At 39.2% G+C, this 14,816-nt stretch overlaps 1 protein-coding gene across 1 annotated transcript in view; it reads right to left on the bottom strand.

Moving 5' to 3' along the window:
- Positions 1–14,030, bottom strand: part of LOC134820802 (uncharacterized) — a 34,918-nt gene extending 20,888 nt beyond the window's left edge. The window contains exons 1-2 of the mRNA XM_063831432.1: positions 13,971–14,030; positions 12,494–12,652 (exon numbers count right to left, since the gene is read on the bottom strand). Of these exons, the coding sequence (XP_063687502.1) occupies positions 12,494–12,652; positions 13,971–14,030 (219 nt within the window). The remainder of the gene's footprint in view (positions 1–12,493; positions 12,653–13,970) is intronic.
- Positions 14,031–14,816: the final 786 nt, after the last annotated feature.

Genomic DNA, 14,816 nt, shown 5'->3' with positions numbered 1-14,816 from the left:
GGATAATTGAAGAATTTTACAGTCCAGCTGAAAAAAGCTGATTCTGTCGGTTGTCGACTGCTGTACTAACGCTGAATGTGCATTACCTCCCCACGAGTACAAGAACTGCCTCCCCGCTACTTACACTGGTAGTACTGGTGCGAGGATCAGACACGTGTACAAGAACCGCCTCCCCGCTACTTACACTGGTAGTACTGGTGCGAGGATCTGACAAGTGTACAAGAACCGCCTCCCCGCTACTTACACTGGTAGTACTGGTGCGAGGGTCTGACAAGTGTACAAGAACCGCATCCCCGCTACTTACACTGGTAGTACTGGTGCGAGGATCAGAACCGCCTCCCTGCTACTTAAACTGGTAGTACTGGTGCGAGGGTCTGACAAGTGTACAAGAACCGCCTCCCTGCTACTTACACTGGTAGTACTGGTGCGAGGGTCTGACAAGTGTACAAGAACTGCCTCCCCGTCGGTTGTCGACTGCTGTACTAACGCTGAATGTGCATTACCTCCCCACGAGTACAAGAACCGCCTCCCCGCTACTTACACTGGTAGTACTGGTGCGAGGATCTGACAAGTGTACAAGAACCGCCTCCCCGCTACTTACACTGGTAGTACTGGTGCGAGGATCAGACACGTGTACAAGAACCGCCTCCCCGCTACTTACACTGGTAGTACTGGTGCGAGGGTCTGACAAGTGTACAAGAACCGCCTCCCCGCTACTTACACTGGTAGTACTGGTGCGAGGATCAGACACGTGTACAAGAACCGCCTCCCCGCTACTTACACTGGTAGTACTGGTGCGAGGGTCTGACAAGTGTACAAGAACCGCCTCCCCGCTACTTACACTGGTAGTACTGGTGCGAGGATCAGAACCGCCTCCCCGCTACTTACACTGGTAGTACTGGTGCGAGGATCAGACACGTGTACAAGAACCGCCTCCCCGCTACTTACACTGGTAGTACTGGTGCGAGGATCAGACACGTGTACAAGAACCGCCTCCCCGCTACTTACACTGGTAGTACTGGTGCGAGGATCAGAACCGCCTCCCCGCTACTTACACTGGTAGTACTGGTGCGAGGATCAGACACGTGTACAAGAACCGCCTCCCCGCTACTTACACTGGTAGTACTGGTGCGAGGGTCTGACAAGTGTACAAGAACCGCCTCCCCGCTACTTACACTGGTAGTACTGGTGCGAGGATCAGACACGTGTACAAGAACCGCCTCCCCGCTACTTACACTGGTAGTACTGGTGCGAGGATCAGACACGAGTACAAGAACCGCCTCCCCGCTACTTACACTGGTAGTACTGGTGCGAGGGTCTGACAAGTGTACAAGAACCGCCTCCCCGCTACTTACACTGGTAGTACTGGTGCGAGGGTCTGACACGAGTACAAGAACCGCCTCCCCGCTACTTACACTGGTAGTACTGGTGCGAGGATCAGAACCGCCTCCCCGCTACTTACACTGGTAGTACTGGTGCGAGGATCAGACACGTGTACAAGAACCGCCTCCCCGCTACTTACACTGGTAGTACTGGTGCGAGGATCAGACACGTGTACAAGAACCGCCTCCCCGCTACTTACACTGGTAGTACTGGTGCGAGGATCAGACACGAGTACAAGAACCGCCTCCCCGCTACTTACACTGGTAGTACTGGTGCGAGGGTCTGACAAGTGTACAAGAACCGCCTCCCCGCTACTTACACTGGTAGTACTGGTGCGAGGGTCTGACACGTGTACAAGAACCGCCTCCCCGCTACTTACACTGGTAGTACTGGTGCGAGGATCAGACACGTGTACAAGAACCGCCTCCCCGCTACTTACACTGGTAGTACTGGTGCGAGGATCAGACACGTGTACAAGAACCGCCTCCCCGCTACTTACACTGGTAGTACTGGTGCGAGGATCTGACACGTGTACAAGAACCGCCTCCCCGCTACTTACACTGGTAGTACTGGTGCGAGGATCTGACAAGTGTACAAGAACCGCCTCCCCGCTACTTACACTGGTAGTACTGGTGCGAGGGTCTGACACGAGTACAAGAACCGCCTCCCCGCTACTTACACTGGTAGTACTGGTGCGAGGGTCTGACAAGTGTACAAGAACCGCCTCCCCGCTACTTACACTGGTAGTACTGGTGCGAGGGTCTGACAAGTGTACAAGAACCGCCTCCCCGCTACTTACACTGGTAGTACTGGTGCGAGGATCTGACAAGTGTACAAGAACCGCCTCCCCGCTACTTACACTGGTAGTACTGGTGCGAGGATCAGAACCGCCTCCCCGCTACTTACACTGGTTGTGCTGGTGCGAGGATCAGAACCGCCTCCCCGCTACTTACACTGGTTGTGCTGGTGCGAGGATCAGAACCGCCTCCCCGCTACTTACACTGGTTGTGCTGGTGCGAGGATCAGAACCGCCTCCCCGCTACTTACACTGGTAGTACTGGTGCGAGGATCTGACAAGTGTACAAGAACCGCCTCCCCGCTACTTACACTGGTAGTACTGGTGCGAGGGTCTGACACGTGACTGGTGGGTCGGCTGTTCCCGTGACTCTCCATCTGCTCTTGCTCCAGGCGCTTCTGCTCGTTCCACATCATAAACATGACTGCTGCTTTTCTCTCTATAAACGATGTGTAAACATGACTGTTTTGCTCGTTTTCAACAAATATTGCATAAATTCGGCTGTTTTTCAATTTCGATTTCAAATAAAAAGTGTACATAAATGGCAGGTTCAGAAACCCGGAAGTGCAAGCATAAAATCAGGTACGTTCTTATTGTGAGTTTCATACAGAAATAAGAACTTCAGATCAAGTAAACTGAAAAGAAAAGCGAGTAAAGTAGAAAAATAAAACAGCCAAATAGTGTCGTTCTTTTGCCTCTATTAGTTTGATTTAGTCAGACTCATTAGACAGCGATTAAACATGACACATATGTATGTAATTTAGCGTTATAGAACAAGACAAAATCACGAAGATCAAATGGATGCTATAGCGGTCGTGGTCACCGAAAACATTGCCGTGATATATATCATTTAAATGAGTAAGCACGGTATATCCGGTATTCGGTATACCGGAAATCAAAGACATTATGTACCACCAATTATTCTTGGCAATTTACAGCAATTTAGCACGACGTCACCTCTTGGTATTATAGTACATCATTAGTATCTTTGAGTGAAATGGCGGGTCAATGCGTTAAAAAAGAAGAAAAAGAGAAGTTGTTGGCGACAGTAAAATATTATTGGATCAAGGAACGAGCTGGTGCATAACAATAAAAACGCGAAGGCGTTTCAAAATGAAAAGGTTAATGTCAAAAGCATTATAAGTTTTTCCTGGTTATATTTTCCCCTTTGTAATATATACCCGTCAATCTTATTTGCGTTAGACTATCGTTGGTGAATTATGATTAATTATATAGTTTCTGACTCAAGCTTGGACTAAGTGTGATCGGGAATATGTAAGAAGGAAATTCTTTACAGACTTTACGTTTATGTGGGCCAACAACAATTCTGATTTTACAAATATCAATAAATTCGAGGAAGCAATTAGACGATCGAATGTTGATAAATTCTAGAACTCTTTTGTAACAGATTCGATAAATGCCATAAATAAAAATGGATTATCTCAAGTATTATAATATAATTGTAGATCACAAATAAGCAGCAATAAAACAATCGGCTGTCCATTAGTCCGTAACTTGCAAATCATTCAAAAAAGTCAAAACCATTAAAAACCAGCGGCTTTAATCAAGAAAAAGATATATAATCTAGATATCTCGATTTAAAGATGAATTATTGAGATGTGCAATTGTACTTGATGGTTGCAGTGCAAGTGGAGAGCACAACGAAACAAATCAATCATCCTTAACATACATACTACCATTGTGTTAATCTCACCTTATCATCAGAAAATTTGAATCAGGTTAATTAAGCAAGTCTGCTGTGCCGGCTTTCATTGAGATTAATTTATTAATTACTTTTGTAAGGAATTTGTTTGTATGGGGGGCTATTATTAACCATGACGAAGCAAATGACGATATTCTGTGATAGAAAATAAGGGACAAAGTTGCAACTTATTATCATTTAGGTTCAATGAAATTAGTTAATATAGCACTGTTAATTTCCGGAATAAGAATTAATTAAGTACTCTCGAATTTCGTTAATTCATCCACGTCCTAAACGCTCCTGAATTATTTCATTCTAATTATATTAGCTCTTGCCTCTTTGTACTACATATTAACTATAGATAAGCAATGATCATCATGCTATTTAGAGATAATAATTGACAGACAATCAGTATATCGAACTTGTTAATCTAGGTAAACTATAGGTAAAAATATAATATTAATCATAAGCTAAAATGTACTAATCTTTGTATTCTAAATGGGGAAAAGAAGAAACATTGTCAGTCAGTCGAGAAAATTGTCAGTCAGGCTATATGGCAGCTTTGTAGATGTTGTGACTATGCTAGTAGTGGTCCCAGGCTTGCGACTGGAATTGCGGTGTTAAATCGATTTAATACTATATTGTGGTAAATTATACTAGCTGCTGTGCGGACAATATAAGTTAATTAAAAAATAAATAGCATAATATAATGTACCTAGTGCCCAACTGCTCGTCCAAGGGTTCAAAAGAATAAACTTAAAAGGTTTTTATTTAGAAATAACGTTAATCAAATTGTAATGTTTTAATTGTTTTAATACTTTCAACACTACTATATATAACAAATAATTTGAGTGCAGTATCATTTGTCGCAAGAAATCAGAATAATCAGAAACTATTTGGAACTCCCAAAAACTGTCAAATTGTAATCCATAGAATTCTTTTAGAATTCGAAAAGCACTGTTTTATAATAATCAGAACTGTTTTAGAATAGTCGACACTATCTTACGATAAAATCCCCTGCCTTGGGTCAATAAATCAAAACTTTCACGCCTATTCATGTGTGTTTTTAATTCGTTAAGATGATAACGTAATTGCAAAAAGATTAAAGTTATCTTAAATTCCCACTGCTTCTACTTCTAGTTCTAACTATAACTAAGAATATGTGCCTAAACTAAAACATACTGTGTACTATACATATTATAGCCTTAACTAATAAAGCTAATACAATACAATATACAATCAGATAACAAACCACTACTATACATTAAATAGCGCCGAGTATTCGTTAAAACAGTCAGAGTGCCGAGAGCAAAAGCCACAATTCCCATGACATTTCTTATCTATTAACTGAGTAGACACAGGTAGAGGTTTTGTCAGATAGGTGGTTAGATGTCTACCCAAATGAATGGGAAACCAGGATTGACTGACTGAGCAGCTACACTTATGCCTTTATGCAGCGAAGCCACGGAGCTGAGAGAAAAAATATGGACTAACTTTATACGGAATACATTTCCTTAACCAGCGCATTGGGCAAGCCTTCTAGATCCTTCGGTTCCTGCAATTACCTAGTTACCTGGCTAGCTGTGGGTATTGCCGGTGCCTAGCTAAAGAGGTGTCTAGAAGGAGCTTGAGAGGGGAACTATAAAGGCTTTATAATGTTTATAATGTTTATAATGTGCATGTTCATAATTTTTATAATGTTTTAAATAATGTTTATAATGTTTATAATGTGCATGTTTATAATGTGCATGTTTATAATGTGCATGTTTATAATGTGCATGTTTATAATGTAACAATGTTTATAATGTTTATAATGTGCATGATCATAATGTTTATAATGTTTATAATGTTTATGAGATATATTGCCGATCATCTAACTTGGAAGAGAGCTCTATCACAGCTCCATTATTACATGGATCTGCTCAGTGATTATTCTGATTATTAACGGAAGGCACTCAGAAGTCAGAATCCTGAAGTCAACCGACACACTAAACAAATATATAATATATATCTATTATCTTATTTATGCTAATTTCAGTGAATTAGCGGTGTTAATTTAGAAATTGCTGTGCTGATCTCAAACAACACGAAACATAAGCAAGGTAATTAATGATTTGTTGTTCTCAAACAACACGAAACATAAGCAAGGTAATTAATAATTAGTAATTAATGATGGTTATTAGACAATATACATAATGGCTTAAACTAACAATGTTCCAACTAAACGTTCAGCTTTAAATAGGCCAACGAAATAGATATAAAATGTTAACAAACCTGTAACCGAGCTTGCCTTGATTTGCAATATCACATACTATTAATTAAGACGCCGCCAGACCAATTAATGTGTACTCAACAAAGATTTTCAAATCTTTCGGATTTGGTAAAACAGCAAACGTATGAAAGCAAAAGCCATTACAATCCAGCATTGCAGACGGGCTTAGAGACTTGTAATAGGGTGGATATTATCGCACACCTCAGATACGTCAGTATTTCAAAATATGCGTCTAAAATGGAAATTACTGATTGACTGAAATGATATTTAGTGTCACCGGTGGTCGGCCAATTTTGGATGTTAATTACGGAAATGTCCAAGATTTGTTGGATCTTTTGTCGAACAGTCGCAAAATTTGTTAATCTGGACGATCGATAGTAATTTCTGTGCGATGGTGGCAAGGGAATTATTATTACATAAATCGGATCAAGTTATTATCTTTCTTAATTACGACAGATATTATCTCATATTTTGGATATATCAAGGCAACCGGCTGATGAAAATGCTTTCGATAGTTATTTTGTCGTAAACTATGTTATGAATATGTCTGGTCCGAAACAACTAAACAATTGATTAAACGACAATTTTTTCTAAAGAATTTAGCGAAATTCCAGTCGACAGTCGAATAAAAAATTACCAGACAGTATGTGACTTTTGAAAAGATGAACAAAATTCCAACGAGCAGGTTGGATTTTGAAAACAAAGGCAGCATGACAACTTGAATATAACAATCCATTTTTAGATTAAACAAGGAAACAAAATTTTCCCATTCTTACGCAATAATAATCATGGTATTTATCTTTTCACTCGGCCAGAAGAATAACATCCTAATGTTAGAACACAAAAGGTAACAATGAAATGAGGAGGGAAATCACTGTTTGACCATGATCAAATTTGACTACTCTTAACGTGTGCAATCACAATTAAATGCAATGGATTCATAATGAAATGGAGTCACTAAATGGAGTCACTAAATGCACGATTATTCAGTTATGATATTAAATGTGAGATGACATTTTGAGAGAGCTAATAATTAGTCAAACAAACTATTGGGTCTTGTGATTTATACTGTGCCTAGCTCTCATAGCGCCGCCTTTGTTAGAATTATTATTAGCCTCATTATTTTTGCTGCGTGAGCAGGTTTCGGCCACTTAGCACCTTATCATCGGTCCAGGCAAGAATTCTTCATGCGTCAGCAGAAAACGGGCCAATAAAGAAATTTTGCTGCCAAGAAAGTTTAAAGTAGAAATCATAACGGCGAGGCTAAGCCCAACAGTGTTGCCAGGCCTGAACAAATCCCCTCGTCTAAGCGGCAGATTTCACAAAGCAGTAATATAAATAATTTGCCGGAGATCACTGTCTGAAAACGTATTATATAATATCGGTGGCTGGGGCAGATAAGTTACGTGATCTCAATTCACAGTTAAACTATAATATTATATATTAATGTAAGCCAAGTCGGAATCAGGAATTAAACGTTATATGAGGTCGAAACAATTCGACATTAAACGAACCCAGTCTCAATTTAAATTACCATAGATGACAGCTACGTGTTAAAAAGGAGTTCAGATAATGTCAAAATAAATTGAGAATAGTAAGTAACCGTCACGGATAACAATGCACAAACTTTTATTAAGTAAGCTTTATCATTGAGTAAGTAAGTTTTATTCACAATGTAACAGTCACAGATAATAAAAATGCAGACATTTATTACTTAATGAATTTTATCAACCGGTAAAATATGCGGGACCAGAAATGGGCTCGTATGCAGTACTATGCACCGATGTAGGGGTTCATTTCTGAAGAATTCCAGGATTAGAACTTTGTGATGGTCTGGAAGAGGTTTCAAACATAACTTCAAAAGAAACTGGGTCAAAAATGGGAAAAATGTACCCAACAGTGCAAGATAAACGAACTACAAGTGCTAAATGCAACATAAAATTGGTATCCGGCGTTGATTGGATTACCTATGGTAAAGAAAAGAATGCGACAATAAGGTCGGTCGAGCTGAACCAATTTATCTCAAATGCTATTGATGTAAATCTTAACAAGTTCAGTAACCAGATCAAATAGTTAACGCAAATCAACCATTATTTTGATCTGTATCTTGTAATACTTCACGCCATAAATCTCGACTAACTCCAATAGTTCACCCACGGCTCCATGAATAAGCGCTGAACCTCAGGCCAGTGAAGCGAACACAAAGTTTCACAACAAGTAGCAACTTGAAGTGACTGTAGAGTTTAAAGTGTTTGAGTTTAACAAGCGCAAATAAATCTTTCACACAAGTATTAAAAGGACGTAAGGAACCCCCTGCGACAGCCCTGCTTAAGCCGCTCGAGTGAGCCAATAACAGGAATCAAGCTCGACCGAGACACAATTCTTAGCCAATGACTTATTTTATAAATAGCATATTATATCCAACTTAAAACAGTTACTCCGAAATAATTTAGTTTCAATGTCAAGTTTAAAGGCCTGTATATTCAGTGACTTTTACAAAATCACACAACAGACGTCACCACAACACCAGTTTAACTGAACACGTTGTCACGGTTGTGAGAATCAAACGGAGAAAGAGAGAGAGAGAGAAGAAGTGGAGATTAAATGCACGGACCAATTATTTCTCCGTCATGTCACTCGACATAAGTGCAAACCATGTAATATGATAATAATAACCGTAGTTTTACACAAGTAGCAGACGCAATATATTACATCAAGGGCCAGGCCGCGGCATCCCCAAACGTGAGGGTTTACTATTAGATTCGAGAACAAGGATCCCTGAACAAGGATCCCTGAACAAAGATCCCTGAACAAGGATCCCTGAACAAGGATCGCAAGATCGCGAGGGAGCACGATGATCACTGGACAGGAGTCATTGTGCCATTTGCGCTTGCTTTTACTGCTGACCAATCACCCGTAAGACAGGTAAATCACAGCTGTGCTCGTCCCATGTGATAAGCAGAAAAATGTTTAAGGATAACAGGAGGCCAAGTCACCGGAAATAAATACAAAAGAGAATAAAATACAGAATGCTGATCGTTAAGATGACGGAATATTGTGTTTATTCACAAGGGGCTAATGTTAACATAGAAGAATAAATCTAATTCAATATCATATAATTATTATATTGTGAAATTCGATAAAGTTGGCTGTTCATGAATTCCTGTCTAATGCACAGATCCTGCGGTATACACTGTACTGGACTATAAATGCAAACCGAACAACGAACAAGATCTTTAGTGATGTGAAGATCGTAATTTAAAGAGAGAGAGAGAGAGAGAGAGAGAGAGAGAGAGAGAGTTTGGAATATATTAGCGGGAACTGCTGTACTTATATTACAGTAGCACTATTTTCATAGAAACACTGTTTTTATAGTAGCAGCATTTCAAAATTGGAGCACTATTTGTATAGTAGTTCAATAATCCAACGCGAGTACGCGAGGCTCGGAATAAGCTGAAGTTTAAGTCGCCTTAAGAGAGTTAAAAGAAGAAACAACCCAGAGCACCTGCAGATTAGAGTCCCAGCTAGAAGCTTGTAATTAGAGATATTAACAGGCTAATAAAAAACAGACTAATTAGAGTCCCAGCTAGAAGCTTGTAATTAGAGATATTAACAGGCTAATAAAAAACAGACTAATTAGAGTCCCAGCTAGAAGCTTGTAATTAGAGATATTAACAGGCTAATAAAAAACAGACTAATGAACAGACTAATTCCTGCAGTGGCATGTAATTTTATGACTGCTTTTCATCGACCAAGCGTAAGTTGCAGAGGACCTCTAGAATAATCACAGTGCTGGCAAGAACGAACGTAGATCCCGCTTCTATAACTTTAAGCTGTTTACTCTTGTGTATTCACGTGTTTTTAAATGAATAATCAAATTGTATCATCACAAAAAATCACAGAACATCACAAAATAAATAAATATTGTTGTCTCTTGACACCAAATATTCATAATGGTTCTGCTAGACTTATTTAGACATTGTATGTTGTGCTGTGACAGGTGACAGGTTATATGGGCAAAACATAACAAACATTCTAAAAACCTCTGTTGAAACAGAACGTTTCACCAGCTTTCTTAAAGACATCTTTGTTTGATGATCTAATAGGACTTTGCAATTAATTCTAACTTTTAAATAATATATCTATTTAAAAAATATGTAAATGCAGTTCTGCCATTGAAGCGTGACCTACATAAATATATGAATATACTGCACAAAGTATATTTCATATCAACACTAGGGTGTTATAGGCGCCTTTAATATTGTTAAGGACATATTTAAAAATGTTCAGCATGAAAACTCACTTAATTAGAACATAATAACATTCAATATTTAGAAAAGAATATCCCAGTCGGCATTTAAAGTTTTGTTTTAAATTTGCTCCCGAAACTTGAATAGAACTTCTGTAAAAAAAATATTACGTACCGTTGTAAAATGGTCAAGTCTTTTGAGCGCCTCAAAAACCATTCAAGAGGTAAGTGACAAACTAAAAACCTTTTAAAGTTTTTAATGTCGATCAAGGCGACTTGGAACGAACTTTCAGTTTTGCACAGAGACCTAAGACTCCCCTTGGACCCCAGAATAGATTTAGCCCGGAAACACATATCTCACTCTTGGCGTCATGCCATATGCCCATATGACCACGCTCATCTTCACCCTCAGCTCCAAATACATTCGGGTTTCTAAATGGGTTAAAACGAAGTCGAATGATCGTATTATATTATACTAGAAACCCGATAGTCGAAAGCTTTGTTTGAGGAAATTAAAAAAATATTTATGTTTAAATTTTTCTAATCTCTTCACCATTTAGCTCTAAGCTCTGTACTGTAGAAAGTATGGATTTTATTTGACAGTGACGACAACGTTGTAAAGTTGTAAGTATTCGGATTTCCTAAACGATTTTCCCGTTGCCGGGAGGGGGGGGGGGATTTCGTCTAAAAGTTTAAAATATAGTATAGATAAGAGTTATTAATTGACATAATAAATAACTCAAAAAATAAGCATTTTATGGTACAACTTTCTTCATAACTCATTGTATAGAAATGTGTTAGGTGCGGTTGTTTCGCATCTACCCGAAAGTCTCTATCGTGCTCCCGTCAGAAATTAGTACAGTTGGGCGTGGCGTCATATCAGGTCGACAACAGTTTTCGGCGATTTTCACCGAAATTTAAGGTTTTAGGCAATATTTTATTTCACAATTTTCAGGTAGATCTGCGATTAGACAATCAATAACAACAAGGCAAGGCAAGGTAAAACTCAGCCCCAGTGATCGAGAGCCATCTGTCTGCAGCTGCCTCGGTCAAGACTCAAGAGAAGTCCTTTCAAAGTGACCAAAGAAATTCTACTGTGACCAGAAACCTTTTGCAAAACAATATTTGCTCAACAAAATCTACAATATATCTACACAGAACATGACACAACTGACAACATACACGTCATTCACTACTCAAGTACTGAAACGACGCAAAAACCACACATACTACAGCATACTACTACAACATACCATCGTACTACAGCTGCTGATAACGAAGCTGTACCACACGACAACAGTAATATAATCGCAATTATTAACAGTAATATTTATTAAGGAGCTGAATGTTGTACTGCTCCACGTCATGAACTCATATCATTATGTTCTAACAGGAGTCATGATCTCGGGATTTGTATGAACTTTACTTCATATCATCAGTAATGAGCATTTTGTAGTATAGACCCACATAAATATCGTCGCATTTATTAGTCGATTTTATTCATTATCATACCATGGATACCATGTTCTTCGGATTTAGATAAAGTTTACCTAAGTAATTGATGATTCGTATTTTGTAAAGTGCTCTTAATAAAAATAGGAGATGAGCTAACGTACGATGACAAAGTGAGCAATTACTGTTGGCAGTTAGTTTCACTCGTTATTGTACTGTTTACTTCATGTTATGAGCATTTTCTGCAGACTCACATAAATATTATCGCATTCATTAGCCGATTATGTTCATTATGAATAACACCGAGACCTCCTTTGAACGGTGATATATAAAGATCTGCCTGCAGTCTTGTTGGTGCAGAGGAGAAGTGAGGCCTTATTTAGTCTGTACTTTATAAATCTTGTAATAAACACAGTCTGCTTCTACAGTCTTAACGTGTAGAACTGGGGTGGAGCGGTTCTTCTTTGGGTTACTGGCACAAAACCAACACACTTTGTAGACAGGACAGATTATCAGGTCCTTGTGGTGGCGGTATATTACATAATCACACCACGTGACGTAATCACATAACGTGACGTAATCACACCACGTGACGTAATCACACCACGTGACATTATCTAAATTGATAAATTAACTCACCCTTGTTGACTTGCACTTATTGTAGGTCTCACTGCCCCTCCTGCTGTATAAGTTGTGGGTATCCTCACCGTAGTGGGCTCCTTCTATCGGCATAGGGATAGGGGTGGGGAACACGTGCACGCCGTCAGAGTTGAAGTGTACTCCGTCCATTATCATCTCCTGAAATAGGGGGCTGGGTCACGTGACCACAGGAAGAATTGCTTACTATTGTGAGCTTATTAACAGTTAGTCAGGTGATCAGGTGATTTGTAGGATTATTAGTTGAATACCCCCCCCCCCCCCCCCCCGACCATGATGTTAGGACCACTGCTCTTTAACAGGCAATAATAACATATAATAACCGGATTACAAACTGAGCTGATGATATCAAGAATCACGATAACAGGCGTGCTGATGATATCAAGAATCACGATAGCAGGAGTAGATGTAATTGTCGAGGTAATTGAAAGTATTCTGTTGTTGTTTACTAACATGCCCGCATTCGCTCTCGATTCCGTAAAGGCTTACATCACCCGTTGTTACACTCCCTGAAGATAAATCTCGGACATGCCCATTGGAGTTCCCATGTATTATTTCATCTTTAAAGCCTAATCCCCAGATCTCATGAAGACACATTTTACCTTGAACAGTGAAGGTGGTCACGGTAAATGTAGTTTCATTTCATAACATCCGTTGAAGCTTTCTGACTGGTAACGTGGTAACGATTCGGGGAGCCCTTTATAATTGAATGCGAGGTTTGTGAAGCAACGGCTGGTAGCCTTAACCGGGAATATAAAATTATTTAATTAATGAATTCTGCGGAGTTTAACGAGCGACTCCGGGTAGTGTCTAGCCTCGGACAGTGTTTCAGACAGTAAAAGCAACAATAAAATTCAAATACAATAATATAGAAAGAAATTCAATAATGTAGAAAGATAAATCATTCAATGTAGTTTAGTGGGAACCGGATAGTAGGCTGGCCTGTCACATACTGCTCAGAGGGCTGAGTGGTCCAGAGATAACTTGCTACTGTGATAGCCAATAGCTAGAGGCTAACATTTAGCAAGCCCGATTAATCAAATCGTTCGAATACGGGATATCTCTAACACTTGGAATATCTCTTAATAATTGCGCGCTATCAGTTCAAGTAACATAATGTCAAGCTGATGGTGGCTAACAAAAGGTCTTAGTTCTTACTCCAGGGTATGCAATAACAAAAGGTCCGCCTGTTACGTGAGGATTAAAGAGTGGAAAAGCACACATTTATTTCACATCCAACATTTAATATTATAGTTTACATAACATACTGCTTAGTATGAGTTGTACCTTAATAACTGAGGCTTTATTTAACTTTAATTTGTATGTAAAGAATTGTCATGACTGAAGAATTGAACCGCCTGTTTATATATACTAAAATAGTGTACAATATAAATTACACACCTCTTTAATTAATTAATGGTGCTTAAAATTATGCTTTGAAAACAGAAAAAGTACTTACACCCTCGCCTTGATGATGGTTCATCCATTCTCGGTAAAAGTGCTGAAAATAAAACCCCATCGTCCTAAGGAGAATATCTCATTACAAGGAGAATACTAAGGAGAATATCTCATTACAAGGAGAATGTCTCATTACAAGGAGAATGCTAAGGAGAGTGTCACAGCCCAAAGATTAAAGAAACAGATTAAACAGTTTGGTTTGCAGAAGAACAAATTTCGCTTAAACCCCCAGCAAGGCTGGGTGAATAACAATTCACTAAATCCAATATTTTGAATTATGAAGGAAAAAGAGGATTGCGTCGCTTTTGCGTGATTATACCGGTTTTAAGATAAATTGCATAGACCACCAGCTAGACAATCTTATATCAAAAATGAGCTGTATAAAGATTGGCAACCGTTTAACAAATTGGTCTATTGTTTGGTCAGCCCTGGACACAATGATGAGCGATACAATGTAGCTATAGAACGGATCTTCTAATGAGTAAATATTGGACAATGGCCATGATACGAGCGGAAGCTGTCGAACTATTGCTGCGCCCATTCGTAGACTTGTTACTAACTTCCACCAAGATGTAACTAGGTCGAACGGAAAAATTAGGTCTCACGCAGGAATTAGGTCTCAAGCAGGCGCGGATTTTAAGTGTATTTATATATTATATATCACGCGCCTGCGTGAGACCTAATTCCTGCGTGAGACCTAATTTCTCCATTCGACCTAGTTACATCTTGGTGACAGTAAGAAAGAGCGATTGTTGATGAATTTGGGGTTAAGTTAATCTCATATTTTAAGAGCAAAGGCAAAATTCTAAATTTATGTTATATATTATACGTTTTTCGGGTATTCGCC

The sequence above is a fragment of the Bolinopsis microptera genome, chromosome 9 (genome assembly GCF_026151205.1).
Source record: "Bolinopsis microptera isolate Bmic1 chromosome 9, MBARI_Bmic_1.0, whole genome shotgun sequence".
Taxonomy (NCBI): Eukaryota; Metazoa; Ctenophora; class Tentaculata; order Lobata; family Bolinopsidae; genus Bolinopsis; species Bolinopsis microptera.
This window is presented reverse-complemented; position numbering and strand designations above follow the sequence as displayed.